Source organism: Salvelinus alpinus, chromosome 2 (genome assembly GCF_045679555.1).
Source record: "Salvelinus alpinus chromosome 2, SLU_Salpinus.1, whole genome shotgun sequence".
Taxonomy (NCBI): Eukaryota; Metazoa; Chordata; class Actinopteri; order Salmoniformes; family Salmonidae; genus Salvelinus; species Salvelinus alpinus.
In genome coordinates, this window is record NC_092087.1 from 50,582,274 (window position 1) to 50,604,021 (window position 21,748).

At 43.5% G+C, this 21,748-nt stretch overlaps 2 protein-coding genes across 5 annotated transcripts; both read left to right on the top strand.

Annotated features, from left to right (window-relative positions):
• Nucleotides 1-265: 265 nt before the first annotated feature.
• LOC139543028 (ras association domain-containing protein 1-like) lies at nt 266-13,431 on the top strand. Of its 3 annotated transcripts, none has more exons than XM_071349141.1 (7): nt 266-424; nt 3,538-4,133; nt 6,032-6,165; nt 10,652-10,756; nt 11,078-11,366; nt 12,096-12,211; nt 12,380-13,431. In XM_071349141.1, exons 2-7 carry the CDS (start codon nt 3,761-3,763, stop codon nt 12,527-12,529), a joined length of 1,167 nt encoding a protein of 388 aa, XP_071205242.1. In that variant the 5' UTR covers nt 266-424; nt 3,538-3,760; the 3' UTR covers nt 12,530-13,431. The 3 variants fall into 3 exon arrangements, with proteins under 3 accessions (XP_071205242.1, XP_071205233.1, XP_071205250.1); XM_071349132.1 differs by lacking the exon at nt 266-424 and adding an exon at nt 550-702; XM_071349149.1 differs by lacking the exons at nt 266-424; nt 3,538-4,133; nt 6,032-6,165 and adding an exon at nt 6,936-7,371.
• Nucleotides 13,432-13,594: 163 nt separating this feature from the next.
• Nucleotides 13,595-17,356, top strand: LOC139543118 (tumor suppressor candidate 2-like). 2 transcript variants are annotated; one of them, XM_071349300.1, is made up of 4 exons: nt 13,595-13,760; nt 14,209-14,493; nt 14,872-14,992; nt 15,967-17,356. In XM_071349300.1, exons 2-4 carry the CDS (start codon nt 14,339-14,341, stop codon nt 16,030-16,032), a joined length of 342 nt encoding a protein of 113 aa, XP_071205401.1. In that variant the 5' UTR covers nt 13,595-13,760; nt 14,209-14,338; the 3' UTR covers nt 16,033-17,356. The 2 variants fall into 2 exon arrangements, with proteins under 2 accessions (XP_071205401.1, XP_071205412.1); XM_071349311.1 differs by having other exon boundaries at nt 13,611-13,933.
• Nucleotides 17,357-21,748: the final 4,392 nt, after the last annotated feature.

Genomic DNA, 21,748 nt, shown 5'->3' on the forward strand with positions numbered 1-21,748 from the left:
AGATCTCACTTTCTCCAACACCTTGCGGATCGATTTCAGCAACTTCAGCAATGGACAGCTCCCCACTGGCATGCATTTACAATTTGTTTCATGTGAGCACTAACATAATTTCTAGGAATTTAGTCTATATAAATACTACATATAGAAACATTTTGCTTTGTTTGATGGAGAACAGCCTATCCGGGAAAACCTCATGGCATGAAGATTGAGGAACAACATGAAACACGACAGTTAAATACCGGATTAGGCAGCAGTAATCTGACTGCTACAGAGTGCATGCGCAAACATCGAAGAGAGTGACTGTCAGGCAGTTTTGAGGGGAGAAAAAAACGAATTGATGGACCTCAACCTTGGACCCCAGTCAAAATGTAGGCTACCCACGATTAATGCCTAACCAACAATGAGGAGGTGGACACGAAGAGAGGTGAGTTAGTTGGGTAGAAAATACATTTTTACAAATGTGCTGTTTGTGGTGCATCATGTTGGGTCGCGCGCGGTGTCAGTAAACCTGTGTCAGTAAACCCGGTCCCTCGGAGAGCTCAGCGGTCGGATTGAAACTGGTAGTTAACTGGTCGTTATTAACATGGTCATCGATAATAGTGCTGTTCTGGGATGTATAGGATAGTTTTAATTAAATTAAGTTCATAGAAACTAGGCTACCTAATAATCTTCGATGTGATGACCTCAATAACAACTCCGATGGTAAATTACAATTTAACGTCAATACACATAGGCTATATTTTAGTCTAGTCAATATTATAAACGCTGCAAACATGGTCGAGTCTGTGTAACTAATTTGTAACCAATGTGGATAGTTGTTGCGCTGCGCTGCACGTAGTGGTGACCCAGTTGGCCAGGTGAAAATCCGTGCAGCTCTTGTTCTTATTCGTGTCACTGAATTAGTCTATAAGAGACACAAAAGGGGTTCATTGAAGGGGGAACGAAAAGTTTCAACAACAGCTTGGGTTGGGAGAAAACATATTGAAATGAACTGCATTCCTAATATTAAAAAGATAGGTACTTTGCCCTGGTCACAGCTAGGGCACCAGTGGATTTAGGGTGTCCTCTGTCAGGGCTCCTCTTTTATCTGAGATATATCTATTTCAATTTAGAGGGAAGGAATCCCTTTATTCTATATACAGAACCTATAGCCTAAATCAGTGGTTTCCAACTCCATTTTGCTCTGCCCGGAGTACCCCTACCTGAAGTACCCCCTCATGTGCATTTTACCAGTAGGGCTAGGGTCCCATGAGTGTTCGCAGCTATCCCATAGGGATAGGCCAAGTACCCCCAGGGGTCCTAGTACCCCTGGTTGGGAACCACTGGCCTAAATGAGCATGCTGCACATGCTTGGGATAGCAATGGATAGGCTATTGTAATTCACCCTCTCAATTGTATGCATTCCCTAGTAGAATAGTGCCTTTTTTGTCTGCAGTCTATAGTCAAGTATTGTTTTTCCCTCATGTCAATCCCTGCTGAGTGCCTCTTTCCCAACAGTCACAGGAACACAGGTGGCCTGCAATGTTGTCATATTTCTGTCATGTCAAAGGCTATGCTCTCCGCTGCGCTCTCATGCAGGATTAAACTAGTCATCTTGTCCCACATTTTATATAATCTTATTAATTCTAGCTTTGGCCAAGAAATATTAATCTCCTGTTTTTTTTTCATTTATAGGATATATACAGTGGGGAGAACAAGTATTTGATACACTGCCGATTTTGCAGGTTTTCCTACTTACAAAGCATGTAGAGGTCTGTAATTTTTATCATAGGTACACTTCAACTGTGAGAGACGGAATCTAAAACAAAAATCCAGAAAATCACATTGTATGATTTTTAAGTAATTAATTTGCATTTTATTGCATGACATAAGTATTTGATACATCAGAAAAGCAGAACTTAATATTTGGTACAGAAACCTTTGTTTGCAATTACAGAGATCATACGTTTCCTGTAGTTCTTGACCAGGTTTGCACACACTGCAGCAGGGATTTTGGCCCACTCCTCCATACAGACCTTCTCCAGATCCTTCAGGTTTCGGGGCTGTCGCTGGGCAATACGGACTTTCAGCTCCCTCCAAAGATTTTCTATTGGGTTCAGGTCTGGAGACTGGCTAGGCCACTCCAGGACCTTGAGATGCTTCTTATGGAGCCACTCCTTAGTTGCCCTGGCTGTGTGTTTCGGGTCGTTGTCATGCTGGAAGACCCAGCCACGACCCATCTTCAATGCTCTTACTGAGGGAAGGAGGTTGTTGGCCAAGATCTCGCGATACATGGCCCCATCCATCCTCCCCTCAATACGGTGCAGTCGTCCTGTCCCCTTTACAGAAAAGCATCCCCAAAGAATGATGTTTCCACCTCCATGCTTCACGGTTGGGATGGTGATCTTGGGGTTGTACTCATCCTTCTTCTTCCTCCAAACACGGCGAGTGGAGTTTAGACCAAAAAGCTCTATTTTTGTCTCAACAGACCACATGACCTTCTCCCATTCCTCCTCTGGATCATCCAGATGGTCATTGGCAAACTTCAGACGGGCCTGGACATGCGCTGGCTTGAGCAGGGGGACCTTGCGTGCGCTGCAGGATTTTAATCCATGACGGCGTAGTGTGTTACTAATGGTTTTCTTTGAGACTGTGGTCCCAGCTCTCTTCAGGTCATTGACCAGGTCCTGCCGTGTAGTTCTGGCTGATCCCTCACCTTCCTCATGATCATTGATGCCCCACGAGGTGAGATCTTGCATGGAGCCCCAGACCGAGGGTGATTGACCATCATCTTGAACTTCTTCCATTTTCTAATAATTGCGCCAACAGTTGTTGCCTTCTCACCAAGCTGCTTGCCTATTGTCCTGTAGCCCATCCCAGCCTTGTGCAGGTCTACAATTTAACCCTGATATCCTTACACAGCTCTCTGGTCTTGGCCATTGTGGAGAGGTTGGAGTCTGTTTGATTGAGGTTGTGGACAGGTGTCTTTTATACAGGTAACGAGTTCAAACAGGTGCAGTTAATACAGGTAATGAGTGGAGAACAGGAGGGCTTCTTAAAGAAAAACTAACAGGTCTGTGAGAGCCGGAATTCTTACTGGTTGGTAGGTGATCAAATACTTATGTCATGCAATAAAATGCAAATTAATTACTTAAAAATCATACAATGTGATTTTCTGGATTTTTGTTTTAGATTCCGTCTCTCACAGTTGAAGTGTACCTATGATAAAAATTACAGACCTCTACATGCTTTGTAAGTAGGAAAACCTGCAAAATCGGCAGTGTATCAAATACTTGTTCTCCCCACTGTATATATATGTGGTAGTCAGAGCCAGCTGTATTCTACCAACAACTTGTGTTGCCTATTGAACTGTTAAACAGAATTGAAATGTTTCTCAAGTTTTGGTGGATACAAATGAGGCCTGTGATGGCATGGTGAAGGCAATGATTGTAACAGCTGGTATAGACTGCAGTCAGAATAATGCTGAGATGTGATGAAGTCTAATTGTTATTATAGAACTCCGGTATGATTCCTTTTTTTGAATTCCCTCTGATTTAGATAACCAGCTTGGTCTATGACAGAGCCTGAAGAGGACTCCATGGACACCTGTTCTGGCACATTACACATCACACCGGAGATGGACTAAACCCAGATAGCCTCAGTCAACACTTTCTCTGCACCATAGACATCACCTCATCTGACATGGTCAAAGATCTAAATACAGATGCTGCGACGGCCAGTGGATGGATTAGTGCCAGCGAGACTGAGCCGGGTGTAGTCCATGCGAACCATGGGAAGTGAGCCGCCACAAGCCGTTGCCCGGCTGTTTGCCTGGGTAAATGGCATGTCCAAGTGTGAGCTGATTGAGCTGAAAGACCTCAGCCTGAATGATCGCATTGAGCTGGCACCAGACCCACCAGCCTCTCTGCCCCCAGCAGCGCCCCTGACCCCCAGGCAGGTGAGGGCTCCGGAGAGGCCCAGCCACGTGGTCCGGCTGGTGGGGGACAGTGTGAGTGTTGAGGGACCCTCGTGGTTCACAGGTCAGGTTGGAAAGGGACATGACTTCCAGCCCTGCAGCTACACTCAGATCAGCTGGTGCGATTTGTGTGGTGAATTCATCTGGGGCCTTTACAAACAGAGCCTGAGCTGTGCTAGTGAGTACCAATCGTGTGTGTGTGTGTGTGTGTGTGTGTGTGTGTGTGTGTGTGTGTGTGTGTGTGTGTTTGTATGTGTGCGCGTGTATGATCACTGGCTGTGTTTTCAAGGTTTGGGAGTAACTGATTACATGTAATCCGTTACATGTAATCTGATTACCAGCAAAAATATTGTAATCAGATTACAGATATTTTTGAAAAACTAGATGATGACTCCTTAGATGACTTTTAAATACACAAAGGATGTTTGTGAAAAATATGTCATGACACGTTTCTGTTTTCTCAATGACATTCAAACAGCATTTTAAAAAGTTGCAAGATTAAACTTGTTCCACCTGAGCAAGTCTGACCACAAGTCAGATACTTTTTGTCTTCTTCTAATGCCTCTTAAGGGGAAAGTAATCCCAAAAAAGTAAGAGAAAGTAATCAGATTACGTTTTGGTAATCCAAAAGTTACTTTAATTATGTTTTTTTTGTGGGGGGGCTGGTGTTTCTTTTTTTGTGTTAGGGACCACGTGAGCATGGGAAAAAGTTTATTCCCAAAGAGTCGTTGGACTGCATGCATTTCTGAATCTACAGCAACATTCAAATGTATATGTGTTAAATATGTGTAGGTACTATGGGGCTGAGTACAGTAAACTGTATAGTCAAAGCCACTCATTCGCTTCCCAGTGTTATTAATGGGCTCCGGGCTGAAGTTTCCCTTCGTAGAGATCTAGAATCATCTTTCAGACCCCGAATTCAAAATTTACCTCAGATCAGTGTCTAGGGGTAACTTCGCCCTACAAAGTGTTGGGTAGCTACTCTGAAAATATAGTTTTTATTTTACTTAACCTTTATTTAACTAGTTAAGTCAGTTAAGAACAAATTCTTATTTACAATGACGGCCTACCCCTAACCGGGACGACGCTGGGCCATGGGATTACCAATCACAGCCGGTTGTGATACAGCCTGGATTTGAACCAGGGTCTGTAGTGATGCCTCTAGCACTGAGATGCAGTGCCTTAGACTGCTGCGCCACTCGGTAGCCCCCCAAAGGAGAGTTTTACAAGCTACCAATTACTTCACACTGGAAGAAGTGAAGATGCACTAAATCTACCCTTTAGAAAAATAGAGTTTACTCAACTAAAGTTACTTTGAAAAAGTAGTTTTCCACATCCAAACTACTTCATGAAAAATTATCACATGTAAATCTGAAATGTCATAGACTACAAATTACAAGAACACTTCACTTTGGGGTCATATGTTAACAGAATGTGTCATTTACCCTGTTAAACACAACAGTGATGTTTTAAGTGAGAATCAGGCACGTCTGATGCCAAAAAAAGAAAGGAAATTATTGCCTACTTCAACAATATTTTATTTTAGTTAAAAAAAAGTTGTTTGCAGTTCCAGTTCCACACCGCTACATGGCAAAAAAACTACTGAAAACACTACCTAGATTTAATTTTAGTTCAACTACTGCCAAACGACTGCAAAATGTAGTTAAATTACTAGTTGAACTTCATGTAGTTTACTACCCTTGAACACTGACCCTAGAACACCGACCCATGGTGAAGAGACTCCTCATTCACGGTTGATGTGGTGGGCAGAATCAACAGCAGGGGGCAGTGACGACCTATATTTACTGTGTTTCTGGTGACCCCAATGCCACACCATCATGAGAAGGCTGGGAGGGTGAATTCAGTTAACTTAACCCCTTAGTGTCCATCCACAAGATGAATGATGATTGGCAGAATAAACCAATTTGAGGCAAAATGGTTGATCAAAAATGTGTGAATGTTAATGGTTGAAGCAATCGACCATCCTCTAGTCCTCACGTGAGCCATCTCCCTCTCTCTCTCTCTCTCTTTCTCTCTCCCTCTCTCTGTCTTCTCTGTCTCTCTCTCTCCCCAAAGACTGCAGTTACACCTGTCACTTCCAGTGTCGACCCTTTATCCAGTTGGATTGCAGCACCGATAGTAGACTCCTCACTACCGACCAAACAGATGTTTCTGAAGACACCGTAGAGACAGACACTAACGTGGATGTGGTGAGTAAGAGATACAAGGTGTTGCAGTGTGTCTCTATTGTTTGTCAGTTTCCTTTCCATTGTAAATGTTATTTCAACAAAGGAGAGGGAATTCATGCAGAACATAATATATAGTGTGCGGTTAGTAGAAGGGGTAAAAGGGGCTACAATATGTAGTGTTTGTGTATTGTAGAGATAAACCAAGGTCCAAGGTCTGTACTAATCCAACAGAACACGTTCCTGTGATTTGTCTCTGTGTGTGTGGGGGGAGGGGGGGTTGTTAGGCCTACTGCTTTTTAGTGCCATGTGCTCACAGAGAAAGAGATTTTATTGCCTTCCTCCTGAGACTGCCTGCCAGGACAGCCAGAGACTCATCAAGCAATTTAGGAGAGGGGTGGAGAGGAGGATGTTGCTTGGCAACATCACAATAAAACAGCTGTTCAGCTTTTGAACCAGAGAAAAAACCTATCCTTACATGCATAAAGCATCAAATAATAAAGTCAACACATTTTAATATATTATTCAACACGTCTGTTCTGCTACATATTTTTCTAGGCCGATGTGTAGGCTAGTCTCTTCTTGACAGCACAGGAGCCAGAACAGTCCAATGTGTTTGTTGTAGTTTGACTATTGTTGTTTTTGTGGTGTGGTCTGGACAATGGCCACATGACCAATTGCTGTCACAGCTGGACTTTCCACTTGCTACATTTTTCACGAGAAACAAGGAGGGGCTTGCGCGTATGATGGCAGTAGGGGGAGGGGCTAGACGCTTATTCAGTCTGTTAATTTCACGGTCTGGAAGGGGCAATGGGTGGGACTCAAGAACCACATAGTACTCCCCATCAATTCTAAATCATGTGAAGAACTGATATAACGGAACGAGTAGAGTAGTAGTGGGAATGGTAGAATATTAGAACGTGTAGTGATGAGCTTTTGGTTAAATTTTCCAGTTCAAAGTTTTTCTCGGGTGGATATAATTAATTAATTAATTAGCTAGGCTATGATTGTGACCACTGATGAAAATTGGCGATGGGATCCACAAATATGTTAATATTGTAATATAGAGATATGGCGTTAAAAGAGGCAATGGAAAAGAACCTATCATTTGAGATGACTTGGGGCAGCACGACCAGCAGCGGATACTGTAGCCAGGATGACTCGGACTCGGAGATGGAGCAGTTTTTCACAGCGCGCACATCCTTCTTTATCAAAGTCAAAAGGAAAAAGGTGAGGCGTCCGCGGCAATTAAAAAAACTCAAGAGAAGTCTGGTCTATCAAGTTGATAACGTACTATCCCCCAAATCATATTTGCCTTTATTTTCTAATGACTATGTAGCCTAAAAGTTTGTGCAATGTCGTTGTTGATAGTCTTCATAGTCTGTTGTCAAAATAATGTAGTTTTTTCAGTTCTAAGTGTAGCTGGCCTAATAGGATTTTCTACATGTACATTGCTAGACTCATTTGTGTAATACAGTGACTTAAACATATGTTAATGAATCATAGGGAGAAGGGAGATGAGGCTTTTGTCCCATAGGTTTTGTCCTCTTCAAATATTTGAATAATGCATGAGTTTATCAAATCAAATTGTATTTGTCACACGCGCCGAATACAACAGGTGTAGACTATACCGTTAAATGCTTACTTATGAGCCCTTTCCCAAAAATGCTGTTAAAAAGTTAATAATAATAATAAGAAGAAGAAAATAAGAAGAAAAAAAGGAAATAGTAATAAAATAAAATAACAATAACGAGGCTATATACAAGGACTACCGGTACTTGAGTCGTGCAGAGGTATGAGGTAGTTGAGGTAATTTAGGCAATATGTACATGTAACATATTCATATTCATTCCGCGCTGAGTAATAGGCTACCACTTAAATAAATTAGCTACAATAGTTTCAAACTGTACAGTTTTCAGCTCATTTGCATATTGTCATGTCATGGCCACTAGCCTACAACAGTCTCAAATTTACCCTATGGCTATCTACTAGGCTATTACATATGTTGTCAAACTATTGCCATTTGATGCAAGAAAGTAACACATACACAGAAACTCTGTTACTCTACAGAATTTTCTCAGGTAATATGCAGGTATGTGCAAATGGGGTGCTTACAAAGCTTTACACTGCCCCATTTGTAAATGGCTGTTTTTCCAGATGGGAATTATTCCGTTTTTGCATGACACACTGGAAAATTGGTACAAAGAGATATTGTGATACTGTGTGGAAATTCTTAATATGGTGGTTGGAACTGGCAGATACAGTGGGGAGAACAAGTATTTGATACACTGCCGATTTTGCAGGTTTTCCTACTTACAAAGCATGTAGAGGTCTGTCATTTTTATCATAGGTACACTTCAACTGTGAGAGACGGAATCTAAAACAAAAATCCAGAAAATTACATTGTATGATTTTTAAGTAATTAATTTGCATTTTATTGCATGACATAAGTATTTGATCACCTACCAACCAGTAAGAATTCCGGCTCTCACAGACCTGTTAGGTTTTCTTTAAGAAGCCCTCCTGTTCTCCACTCATTACCTGTATTAACTGCACCTGTTTGAACTCGTTACCTGTATAAAAGACACCTGTCCACACACTCAATCAAACAGACTCCAACCTCTCCACAATGGCCAAGACCAGAGAGCTGTGTAAGGACATCAGGGATAAAATTGTAGACCTGCACAAGGCTGGGATGGGCTACAGGACAATAGGCAAGCAGCTTGGTGAGAAGGCAACAACTGTTGGCGCAATTATTAGAAAATGGAAGAAGTTCAAGATGACGGTCAATCACCCTCGGCCTGGGGCTCCATGCAAGATCTCACCTCGTGGGGCATCAATGATCATGAGGAAGGTGAGGGATCAGCCCAGAACTACACGGCAGTACCTGGTCAATGACCTGAAGAGAGCTGGGACCACAGTCTCAAAGAAAACCATTAGTAACACACTACGCCGTCATGGATTAAAATCCTGCAGCGCACGCAAGGTCCCCCTGCTCAAGCCAGCGCATGTCCAGGCCCGTCTGAAGTTTGCCAATGACCATCTGGATGATCCAGAGGAGGGATGGGAGAAGGTCATGTGGTCTGATGAGACAAAAATAGAGCTTTTTGGTCTAAACTCCACTCGCCATGTTTGGAGGAAGAAGAAGGATGAGTACAACCCCAAGAACACCATCCCAACCGTGAAGCATGGAGGTGGAAACATCATTTTTTGGGGATGCTTTTCTGCAAAGGGGACAGGATGACTGCACCGTATTGAGGGGAGGATGGATGGGGCCATGTATCACGAGATCTTGGCCAACAACCTCCTGCCCTCAGTAAGAGCATTGAAGATGGGTCGTGGCTGGGTCTTCCAGCATGACAACGACCTGAAAGACACAGCCAGGGCAACTAAGGAGTGACTCCGTAAGAAGCATCTCAAGGTCCTGGAGTGGCCTAGCCAGTCTCCAGACCTGAACCCAATAGAAAATCTTTGGAGGGAGCTGAAAGTCCGTATTGCCCAGCGACAGCCCCGAAACCTGAAGGATCTGGAGAAGGTCTGTATGGAGGAGTGGGCCAAAATCCCTGCTGCAGTGTGTGCAAACCTGGTCAAGAACTACAGGAAACGTATGATCTCTGTAATTGCAAACAAAGGTTTCTGTACCAAATATTAAGTTCTGCTTTTCTGATGTATCAAATACTTATGTCATTCAATAAAATGCAAATTAATTACTTAAAAATCATACAATGTGATTTTCTGGATTTTTGTTTTAGATTCTGTCTCTCACAGTTGAAGTGTACCTATGATACAAATTACAGACCTCTACATGCTTTGTAAGTAGGAAAACCTGCAACATCAGCAGTGTATCAAATACTTGTTCTCCCCACTGTATATACCACCAAAGCCTATATTTAACATTTGTGTGTGTGTGTGTGTGTGTGTGTGTGTGTGTGTGTGTGTGTGTGTGTGTGTGTGTGTGTGTGTGTGTGTGTGTGTGTGTGTGTGTGTGTGTGTGTGTGTGTGTGGTGTGGTGTGTGTGTGTGTCCTCACTGACTTCCTCTCCTCTGTTCTTGTGGAAGGCGGAGTTTCCTGATGTTCTTGCTAGTTGTACTTGGTAGGGAGGGGGGTTGAGAGAGCAAGGCTGGACACAACTTCCTGCTTGATGTATCTGGCTTTAAACCCAAGGGAGTGAACTTGCTGATTACTGTACAGAAAGAGAGGTTGTGTTATGTGAAAACGTTATGCCAGAGGACATAGGCTGTTGTACTATTGTAAGACAGTACCATGCACTAGCTACTGTACGCAGAACGGACATAGTCCACGTTGACTTTCCACATGGCTAAACCAATAACTTGTTTCATTAAAAACTATTTGGGAGATGATAAAGCAGGTTTGTGATATAGCTGTAGAAAAACAAGTAGTCTCTCTGCTGACATCTTGTGGTTGGATAGTCAGTGAGCTTTGGATTTTGATTCTAGACTATAGGTCATGGAAGATTGGTTTTGATACTCATCTTCCTCCTCTATTTAAGATTGAACCTATTGACTGGGGGAAACAAGTGCTGTCTGTCGGTGACATCCAGCAGAAGGTGAAGGAATATAATGCTCAGATCAACAGCAATCTCTACATGGTGCTGGTAAGGGATTGTAATTGCATGCACACACACACACACACACACACACACACACACACACACACACACACACACACACACACACACACACACACACACACACAAATGTACACAACAACAGATGTGCACACACACTTGTGTCGAATCCCCAGTTAACCTCATTCTGTAGATGAGTTGCTGTAAATAATGTCCTGTTTCCTGTGTACGTATGTGGTAATCTGTAAGTTAAAATTTGAGTTCCTGAGGCACGTTATGTTCACATTGTATTGACATGTCCATTGACAATCCGTCTAAGGACTCTGTGTTCCTGTATCCCTCTTTCAGAACCGAGACCGATCATACACTGGCTTCATCAGGGTCCTTTTTAAGCTGACTCGGCCCGTGTCACTCCCACCCGCTCGGAAGGCGTCTTCACCACAGGAAGAGGGACAACAGGAGGGGGAGATTAAGCACCGGACATCTTTCTACCTCCCCAAAGACACGGCCAAACACCTGCACATAAGCTCCCAGACGCGGGCACGTGAGGTCATAGAGGCCCTGCTCAATAAGTTCACCGTGGTGGACAACCCTGCCAAGTTTGCTCTGTTTGAGCGCAGCGAACGTGAAAACCAGAGTGAGTGTCCGTAAGCAATGTATCCTAAATGCACTGTCATGAACATGCTCAAATCATTCCACTCAATATGATACCAAACACAATGTAATAAAGTGTCAGTGTCACTCTCTCCCCTGCCATCTCTCTCTCTCCCCTGCCATCTCTCTCTCCCCTCCCCTCCCATCTCTCTCCCTCCCCTCCCATCTCTCTCTCTCCCCTGACATCTCTCCCATCTCTCTCTCCCCTCCCCTCCCATCTCTCTCCTCCTTTCTCTCTCTCTCTCTCCCCTCCCATCTCTATCTCTCCCCTCCCATCTTTCTCCGCTCCTATCTCTCTCTTCCCTCGCATCTCTCTCCCTCCCATCTCTATCTCTCCCCTCCCATCTTTCTCCCCTCCTATCTCTCTCTCCCCTCCCATCTCTCTCTCTCCCCTGATATCTCTCTCCCCTCCCATCTCTATCTCTCCCCTCCCATCTTTCTCCCCTCCTATCTCTCTCTCCCCTCCCATCTCTCTCTCTCCCCTCCCCTCCCGTCTCTCTCCCCTCCCATCTCTCTCTGTCCCCTCCCCTCCATCTCTCTCTCTACCCTCCCCTCCATCTCTCTCTGTCCCCTCCCCTCCCATCTCTCTCCCCTCCCCTCCCCTCCCATCTCCCTCTCCCCTCCCCTCCCCTCTCTCTCCTCACATCTCTCTCTCTCTCTCCTCCCATCTCTCTCTCTCTCCTTTGTCTCTTTCTTTCTTTTACTTTTCTAGTATACCTTCGTAAGCTGTCTGATGACGAGAGGCCGCTCCACCTGCGTCTGTGTGCCGGACCCAATGAGAAAGTCCTCAGTCTGGTGTTGAAAGAGAATGAGACGGGGGAGGTCAATGTGAGTACACACCTCTAAAACACGCGCACACATGCACGTGCACACACACAGACACACACACACATTAAGCCTCTTGTATGCTCAATACTGATATGATGTGCATTGAAAAGTGTTGACAGTGATTATGTAACTTTACTCTTTGAGTTGCTCTCTCTCTCTCTCCCACAGTGGGATGCATTCAGCTTTCCTGAGCTGCGTAATTTCCTGCGGATCCTTCAGCGTGAGGAAGAGGAGCACGTCCGGCAGATAGTCAAGCGCTACGCTCTGGCCAGGGATAGGATGAAGGAGGCCATGGCCAGCATCACCACCCCCGGCTGATATGATGGGTGACATCATGGTAGAGAGGCATACACACTGTTGACCAGCAGCCACCAGGAGCATGGCACACAATGACACTCTTGAGTTCAAAGTTCAAATGTCTTTAGTGCTGTCCCTGCTGTAGCAGATAGAGCACAGCACAGCAACCCCTGCAGCTGTGAAGGGCAACTAGGGCCAATAGGGGGTTAGATAGGGGGCGACATCGGATGTCAGAGATCAATCATGAACACGTCTTTGAGACAGACAGGGTAATAGCAGTGCAAGTTAGGAGAGAGAGTAGAGCTATTTAGTGCAAACCAGTAGGCTACTGCTACGTGTTGTGTGGCCTGGATTGGGCATTACTGTGAAGGACAGGAGGAAGTTATCTGAGGAATGAGGACAGACGATACTGTCATTGACTGGACACCTATGAGATTTCCTGGTCTGGGCACTGCTTAACTGGAGAACTGGAGTTTTTCACTGGGAACATTGTATGTTGCTGCTCAGTTGTTGTGGGGATGATTGGGTAAATAAAGATGTAACTGTATTGAGCTGTTGTTACTCTCATATTTTCCCTTTGTAATTAATAACAGGATCCTTGAATGTGTCTGACATGTCAATCTGTTGCAGACCAGGGTTGTGTTCAGTAGAGCATACTGCAGAAAAATGTTTTGCAATTGAAAACAAAATTCTGTGTTCTTACTGGGACAGTTTAGGTCTCTCCCCGTTTCAAAAACGTTTTCTTCCTACTGAACATGGCCCAGCTTTCTGGGAAGCCATCTGCCCTAATTACTCAGAGAAATCCTGTTAACTTTTAATTAGCTTTTAATGCATGTTTTATTATGGGAATGAAATATCTAGGGAACAGAATCTATGTTGTAATGTGTTCATACTTCCACTTCTAATAAAAATATAACACATGATCTACATGTCATTGAATCTTTATTTTGTTATCAGTGTTGTTGTCATGTTTTACGTTACCCACTTTAGAGTAGGCTATTATTTTTCTTATCTGCTCTCTCTTTCCTCATCATAAAGAACTTTCTCGAACCTTCCATTCTGTATAAAAAAAATTGACGGGAAGTGACGTAAGTACATGCCCTCCATATGATGGAAGTGAGGGAGAGGGTAAAAACGGTGACTAGCATTTTCAGTTTGAGAGAGCTAACGTTAGCTACCTGTGCTTCGAAGACATTCGGCGTCTAAGGAAGTTATAAAATACGACTAATTTGCATCAAGCTGAAATTACTCGGTATGTCAACAGTGAATGTGCTTGCAAGCATGCAACCTAAATCAAAGGGAGACGTTTAACGTTAGCTAGCTGGTTAATGTTACCTTGACAGCAAGTATGGGATTTTGTAGCTAGCTAACGTTAGCTATCTGATATTCTAAAAGGCCCTCAGCTACCATATCACAGACACGATGGTATGTTCTGCCAACCAACTCAAGACTTCAACCTGTCTCAGATATGAAATGCTACTGCTGTAAACAGGTCGCTAACCGATAACGTTAGCTGGCATTGCTAGCTAGCTAATTGGTTTTGAAAGCTAATAACATGTAGTTAGCAGATGATGCCAACATAAGATTCCATGTAATCTGGCTAATATGATTTTTAGTTCAAACAGCTGCTGCCAGAGAAACATGTCACCATTCATCAACGGCTGCTAACTTCCTTTCTCTGTAATTCCTTTAAATTGTAGCTACCTACTGTCTTCTACTTTATAAATAACATCCCTGTCTCAAGACCTGTCAACACCTACATCGAACATCAACTCGCTACATCTCTCCTGGGTGCAGTCCGGCCAAGAAAATAATGTCCTACAGTTGAAGATGGGCGGGAGTGGCTCCAAAACCAAAGGTTATTGGCCTTTTGCAGGTTCAGGCAGTGGTGATGGTGATCCCACCAAAGAGGGAGTCGACGAACAGTCGCTGGCAAGGCTCCGAAGTTTCCGAAATGGGACGCCCTTCGTGTTTACCAGATGGAGGTAAGTATAGCATCACAAGTAGCTATGTCATCATAACATAAAGCACATGCTACAAGTCAGAAGACCAGTCACATCTCAGGATTGAGCAAGATTTGAATGTCCTAATTCAACTTTAAACTGAAGCCAATATTGTGCACTTACACAATAGTGTACCCTTTTTATAGTGTAGCTTTCTAGAAACTTCCCCCCACAATGTCAGTAGCTCTAGGTCTGTGTCTTGGGGTGTACATAGATCAACACATGGCACATGTTTGACATTCCTTTCTAGCTCAGTGTGGCAGTGAGGGGTTTAACCATGCAACATCTGTACTGGGTAGACATTTGTCATGCTCTTATTTCTCTGGACCCCACCCAGCAGTAACCTTTATCTGCCTTCAGCTCCCTGTACTTTGACGAGGATGGAGACCTGGCCCACGAGTTCTACGAGGAGACAGTTGTGATGAAGAATGGCCGTAAGAGGGCCAAACTGAAGAAGATCCAGAAAAATCTCATACCTCAGGTAACAGGGACTTCTCTCAAACTGTCAGAATACAAAATTCAGGGGTGTATTCACTAGGAAACGAACAGGATGAAATGGGGGGTCCTACCTGAATTTGTCCAATAGAAACTGCTTGCTATCGTGTGCACTCATGAATTCACCCCCGGTATTCAATTTTTTCCCCTCTTCTGATTAGCACCTTAGAGTGGATGTCCGCGTCCCTGCGGAAATGTAATTAGCATTAATAAAAATCCCCATATCTGTCAATTTAAGCTATAGATATTTGATTTGTTGCATTGGATGAGCCTCAATCTGCACATGTCACACTTCCGCATCAGCCATGAAAGGTGACAGCGCTAGAGCAGTGTTTGTCAGACCATGAGACATCCTGAAAATCAGTTTTCTCACAATCATCTGTAGCGTCCGAACGGTTTGGCCTACACACTAATATGACCTCTGTGGAAAGGTGAGACTCTAGGACGCCCAAAGGCTTGTCTGAAGGTCCCCTGGTACCAGTAAAAAAAAATGTTTTTAATGAGTTAGTTCCGAAAACAAGGGGTTAAATACATGTACTTTAAAAAATAAAAATAAACTTTCTTTAGATATTTGTTCCATATAAATATCGAATGTTATTCAATGTGTTTGTTTGTGCTAATAGCAGTAAGGCAAACATTTTTGTTTTATATTTTTTGATACTTCAAGGGGTCTTAAAATTCAAAATCAAATAGCTATATGATCCTTGGTATGACCTTCTTAAAACAATTACATATAGCTTAGTAGAACCCCCACTCCCAGCTCAGACTGTTAAGGGTTAAACATGAATTCCATTATTTTCTGATGTCGTCATCTAGTATGCATGATTTAAATTGTCCCGTCCCCAAACCAGTATATTCAATATGGCAATATCCTGATCACATCTCTGAATGTTACGGGCTAGGTAAATAATGAATGATCATGTGCTTAGTTTTGTGTTTTCTGTCTCCTTTCCCTTCTAGGGAACCATAAAGCTGGATCACCCCTGCATCCATGTGGATTTCCCGGTCGTTCTCTGTGAGGTTTGAGGAAGCCTGGTTCCATGTTTTGAGACCAGATTGACTAGCCACTGTCAACTCGGTCCCTTTGTTTCCCCCTCCACCTATACTTTACCCTGAAGCCCTACCCTCCTCTAATCTGCCATGGTCTCCCCGTGATGATGTTTGGCCGGGGCGCCCTGACCTGTGAGGACAGACGTGCTGTTGCTCAACGCGTGTTGAGACTGCATGACATGCGGCTCTGTAAAGTGTGGCCCGTGTGCAGTCGCGCAACACACAGTAGTGAGTGGTCACTCGCGGAGTCTCATCAGTGATCTGTAAAAGATGTCAGAAGATGGATGATGATGATGATGATGATGAAGACATCATTCTGCTCGCGCTACCCTCAACCTATTCAATATATACAATGCAGGTCCTGTGTGTTAGTGGATATGAAATGTGACAATGTGTCTCCTTGTCTCCCTGTCTCGCATTAGTGTGCTCTGGTAGGATGATCCACTGTACTTTGTAAGGAGAATGTAAGAGGCCAATTGACCCATGGGCTGTTAAGTAGAGTAGTGTCTCTCAGAATAGGCCGGAGGTCCTATATATTTAAACCCCGGCCTAGAGTGAATTTACCATCTGTACGGAGCAGCGAGGGGAACAGATATTAAGGTGTGAGATTTTCCGTTACCTGTTCAGTCTTCAGAGCATCCAAAGTAGAGTTACAAAATTCCAGCAACTTTCAATAAATTTCCTGGTTTTCCAGAAATCCCTGTTGGAAGATTCCCAGAATGGGCAGGAAATCCATAATCCCCCAACCAGGACTTCTCGAAAACAAGGGAATTTATTGAAAGCTCCTGGAATTTTGCAACTACTTTGGACGGGGTAATGCTGGGGCTTAACCCATTAGGGCAAAATCCTGAGGTCAGAGGTATAGGAAGATTTTAATGGACATTTTACGTCCAGTCCTCGGGGGGGCAAGTGGGGTGTCACACTTTTTCCCCCATCGTTAGTAAACACTGCTGATTTAAACATTCTGAACTGAAGATCATGATTAGTTGATTATTGGAGTCTGGTGTGTTAGCTGGGGCAAAGGTGTGACATGTTTGATTGACTGGCTGTGGTGGTCAATCCTAATCATGAAGCGTGTCAGAGTAGGTGCTGATCTAGGATCAGTGTTAACCCTTTGAGATTATAGTCAATCCTACTCCGAGCCGCTTTTTAAATATGGGTCCAAGCATTGACTTGAGTCTCCCTGGGAAAGTCCTGTTCCTTCGCTGCTTTGGGCGATACATTTAATTGTTAATTTATTATAACTGTTATACAACGGCTTTGTTTAAAAAAAAAAAAAAAAATCACAACTCAAAATGTATCTAATTGTGTGTCTGTCCCTTTTTATTTCTTCCATGCATCATTACACAAAGACTGCGTTTACACAGGCAGCCCAATTCTGATCTCTTTTTTTTTTTTACTGTTCAAATCAGCTCCTTTGCCAATAATTGGACAAAAGATCAGAATTGGGCTGCCAGTGTAAACACAGCCAAACCCATGTTTCCCTAATTTCAACCGTGGAACTTCTGTGTCCTCTGCCCCTGACGTGTATAAAAGCCGATTTATGGTCATTCCGGAGTCTGTTGGCCGTACAGCATTTACTGCGATGCGGGCATCTGCAGAAGTTTGGGCGTTCATACTTGCGCTTCGCAGAGCTGTTGTCAAGGAAGTGAGTTTGTGTTTATACAGGACATACTGTCCCCACCTACCGTCAACCAATCATGCCAATGTGGAGTGAAACGCAGCTCTCCGCATTGTTACATTTGTGAGGCGCAGGGCGATGCGGTACGGAACTAGATTTGGTGTCCAGAAGCTCCACAATTGAGTCACACCCTCCATAAGGAGCTTCCGGATGCAGTTTTGGAGTGCCTGGATACAGCCCTTAGTTGTGCTATATTGGCCATATACCACAAATCCCAGAGGTGCCTTATTGCTATTATGAACTGGTTACCAACAAAATTGGAACAGTTAACAAGCCATTTTGCATCATACCTTTCAGCCAATCAGCATCCAGGACCCAAGCTACCCAGTTTATAAGTCATTTGATTCTGCAGAACCTTTTATATTTCCCTTTAACCTCCAGTAGTAGTGATTGGCTCAAGCATTTCCCCTTGTGACCCCAAAAGAAAGGAGATTTTTTATTTATTTTTTATCTCTGCCAGCCTGGTCTTATAGACTAGACGTAACATAGTAAACGTAAATCCAGGACACTCAAATTAGTATGATATGTTATGTTTGGTATGATTACATAAGACAGATGGTTACTTAAGGCAAAAACAAAAGTAGGGGTAGATGGGTGGCAAACGGCTAGCAATCCAATGGTTGCGAGTTCAAATCTCATGGACAACTTTAGAATTTTAGCTAATTAGCAACTTTTGAACTACTTACTACTTTGCATCTTCTTAGCATGTTAGCCAACCCTTCCCCTAACCTTAACCCTTTTAGCTAACCCTAACCTTAATCCTTTAACCTAACTCCTAAACTTAAGCCTAACCCCTAGCCTAGCTAACATTTGCCACCTATCTAGAATTCATAACATATAAGTTTGGATTTACATACAGAATAATATTGAATGCTATGAGACCAGGTAAGCTCATGTCCAACAACACCATTGTTCTGGCCAACCAATGAGAGCATTGCTCTAAGGGACATTTCCAGATGATTGTATTATCAGCCAGTTGTATTGAAGTGTAGGACGCTTGCCTTATCTAACAGGTATAAACTTCCAGACCTTTCCCTGATAGATCAACATTGGGCCAGAGCATGTTCATGTTCACCAAGGCACATTCTTTTGAATTACCATGTCCACAGACACACACCTCTCTAGCCTGCCTCACAGGGGGATGTTAATTGGATTTCACAGCCCCTATTGGCCACTCTCCCACACTGGTCCCCTGCAGTCTCATTTCCTTTAGTTAATCCCTGTTCCGAAGACAGGCGCTGAGTTCCCTGGAGACAGCAAGATGGGTTTTAATTGGGTAAGGGGTGGGAGTTTCAAATCGAATAATTTATGCCATATGGGCCCATGTAAGCCTGTTTTATATGCTTTTGTCTGATAAATTGCTACCTGTATCCTCAGTTAACTATGAGCTCAATGGAAGAGGTATAGATAGTGGTCAAATCTAGCTGAACATCAGCAGAGCCTTCTAATACCGTATGTCTCTATGTAAACAGAAGGCTCTGGACATGACTGTGCTTGGGTTCTGGGTACAGATGACTCCTGCAGTGTCAAGCCATAATATGAAATGCACTGTTAGGGAAGTGATTGAGCTTGTTTGACATTGCAGCTGACATGATGCATTTTCAATAAATTATGACTGACTGACTGATCTACAAATAATACTGAATAGGATGCAAGGTGATTTGCAGATCAGTCAGTCGGCAGTCGCCTGCAATGTTTACCAAGTCCTTTAACTTTAGTTTGACAACCAGGGTGGTACAGTGGTAGGGTGCATGGGAGGGGAGGATGGAGTTCATCAATCAATGTGAGGGTGTGTTTTTACACATTCTATGTACCTTCTCAAGTGGTCCTTCCACTATGTCAGTGTGTTTGATATTCCAGGTAAGGGGGTTTACCTGTGTTTGTGTGTGTGTGTGTGTGCTGCATATAGCATGTCGTTCTCTGTTGTAAATGGTGTCTGATTGCTAGCAGATGACACCACAGTAATTACACTGACTTCATTAAACTCCAGAGCAGTGGCTACATGCCACAGGCTGCTGCTGCAGTTTCTCTCCCACTGATCGGAGCATATGTAGACTGGAATGCACGACTTGAAAAGTTGTCACTGTCATTCACTATATTGTGTCTATGAAAAGTGAATAGTAGGTTGCATAGATAGAATCCGTTTCACTAAGATCACAAATGGCTCTGACCTGAACCCTTATTTTACTCCAGAGGTTAGCATTAGATTTGTCCGACATGCTTCAGAGACATTGTTTTGCATTTCACGTTATGGAACTATTGAAGGCTTTGAATCGCTAACGTGTTTATACAAGATGGTTTCGTCTGAATGTTCCCTTGACCCTGGCACAGTTGGTAGCTGAAGATTTTGCCCAGGCAGTACCAGTACTGTATCTTCAGCAGCAGTGTGTGGCATCATGTCCTTGGCTGGTGTCACACCAACGGGTACTGTGCCGACGTGCGTTTGTCGGTGTCACACTGTCACAGCAGCCACAACCCACTAATGTTCCTGTTGTTTTGGGGGGCCTCTTCCTGTCCTGTGCCGATGTGCTGAGAGGAGAAAATGCAACCTGGGGAGGATGTCACTGACGTCCAAACGGTGGAATAAGTGACCCCAACTACTGCACAGGAAACAGCGGAGGGCAACTCTCACCAGGGGTGTGGGTATGAATGTGAATGTTTGTATTTGTGGGGCTACCTTTCACTCACACACCTTTCACTTATGTATTTGTGATGAAAATTATATGTTTGTGCTTTTCTAATAACCAATTTCTGTGTTCATGCAAGTGACTGATTAAACGTGCCTGGGAGGAATCCTCATTATCAGTATCTGCAATTTGGCAGTATGCCCAGAACCTTGTTTTGAGAACGAAAGGGATATCTCAGTTTCAAGGTCTCAGTTTTGAGAGAAGAAGTCTCGTGAGCTATTGGTCGGTCACATGCATGAACCAAATGTTAATGATGAATTAATTATGAATAATGAATAAGCAGTATATAGGAGAACTAACGGGACTGCCCCGGTGGAGCTTACTTCAGACCGGTACTATATGCATCTAAGTTTGACTGTGACCTCTCCAGCTTGCTGTTAATAAACAATGATTCATTTAAGATTGACTTTGAGTGTTCCATGTGTAGAACTTACACAACATATTATTCAGTTGAAAGGTGTTAAAATAAGCCTGTTTCTTTTTCAAAACGATGTTTTGTGTTATTTGACCATCTGAAGGTGTATTGAGTGTGTGTGTGTGTGCAAGGGTCAGCAGAATGGTCATGCCCACTTCATGCCATGGGAAATGTTCTTCATGCAGAGCTGTCTGAGTTATTGTTCTGCTTAAAGGATAAAAGAATGCTGGGTCAGGATCCACTCCACTTTATTGCTTTTATACACTTTTTCTTTCTTTACCGACTACAAAAAACTCTGAGAAGAGTCGCTGTGTATACTGCGTCACAGGAGGGAGATGAAACAGCGGTGAAGTGTTTTTTTGATGTCTCTGCACTTTTCCACAAAGCTAGAATAATATTCCAAAGGTTGGGTGAAGGGTTATGCAGAGGTGAAATGGAACGTTTTGGTGTGTTCTGAAATTTTGAATCTTTCTGTGGGGGACTTTCAAGAAGCCCTAAATTCTCTTTGGGCCGAAAGTGAACATGAGTGACCTATTTGTTCATGTTGGCTGTTATACAACCATATAGCTTTTTCCCACACATAATATACACCAAGTGTACAAAACATTAGAAAGCCGGTGTGGTCGTCTGCTGCAATAGTCCATCCGTGACAAGGATCGACGAGTTGTGCGTTCCAAGATGCCGTTCTGCGTCATTATTTGTCTGTTTGTGGCCCGCCTGTTAGCTTGCACGATTCTTGCCATTCTTCTTTGACCTCTCTCATCAACGAGCTGTTTTCGCCACCACAGAACTGCTGCTGACTGGATGTATCACCATTCTCGGTAAACCCTAGACACTGTCGTGTGTGTGACATACTGGATCCAGAGTGCCTTGCACTGACTATCATACCATGCTCGAAGTTGCTTAGTT

Bases quoted from the DNA above. Each gene is read 5' to 3' on its own strand.
- LOC139543028 (XM_071349141.1), top strand. From the start codon at position 3,761: ATGCGAACCATGGGAAGTGAGCCGCCACAAGCCGTTGCCCGGCTGTTT. The intron at 6,166-10,651 runs GTGAGTAAGAGA...CCTCTATTTAAG, and splicing joins CAGACACTAACGTGGATGTG to ATTGAACCTATTGACTGGGG. The intron at 12,212-12,379 runs GTGAGTACACAC...TCTCTCCCACAG, and splicing joins ATGAGACGGGGGAGGTCAAT to TGGGATGCATTCAGCTTTCC.
- LOC139543118 (XM_071349300.1), top strand. From the start codon at position 14,339: ATGGGCGGGAGTGGCTCCAAAACCAAAGGTTATTGGCCTTTTGCAGGT. The intron at 14,494-14,871 runs GTAAGTATAGCA...ATCTGCCTTCAG, and splicing joins TTCGTGTTTACCAGATGGAG to CTCCCTGTACTTTGACGAGG. The intron at 14,993-15,966 runs GTAACAGGGACT...TTTCCCTTCTAG, and splicing joins AGAAAAATCTCATACCTCAG to GGAACCATAAAGCTGGATCA.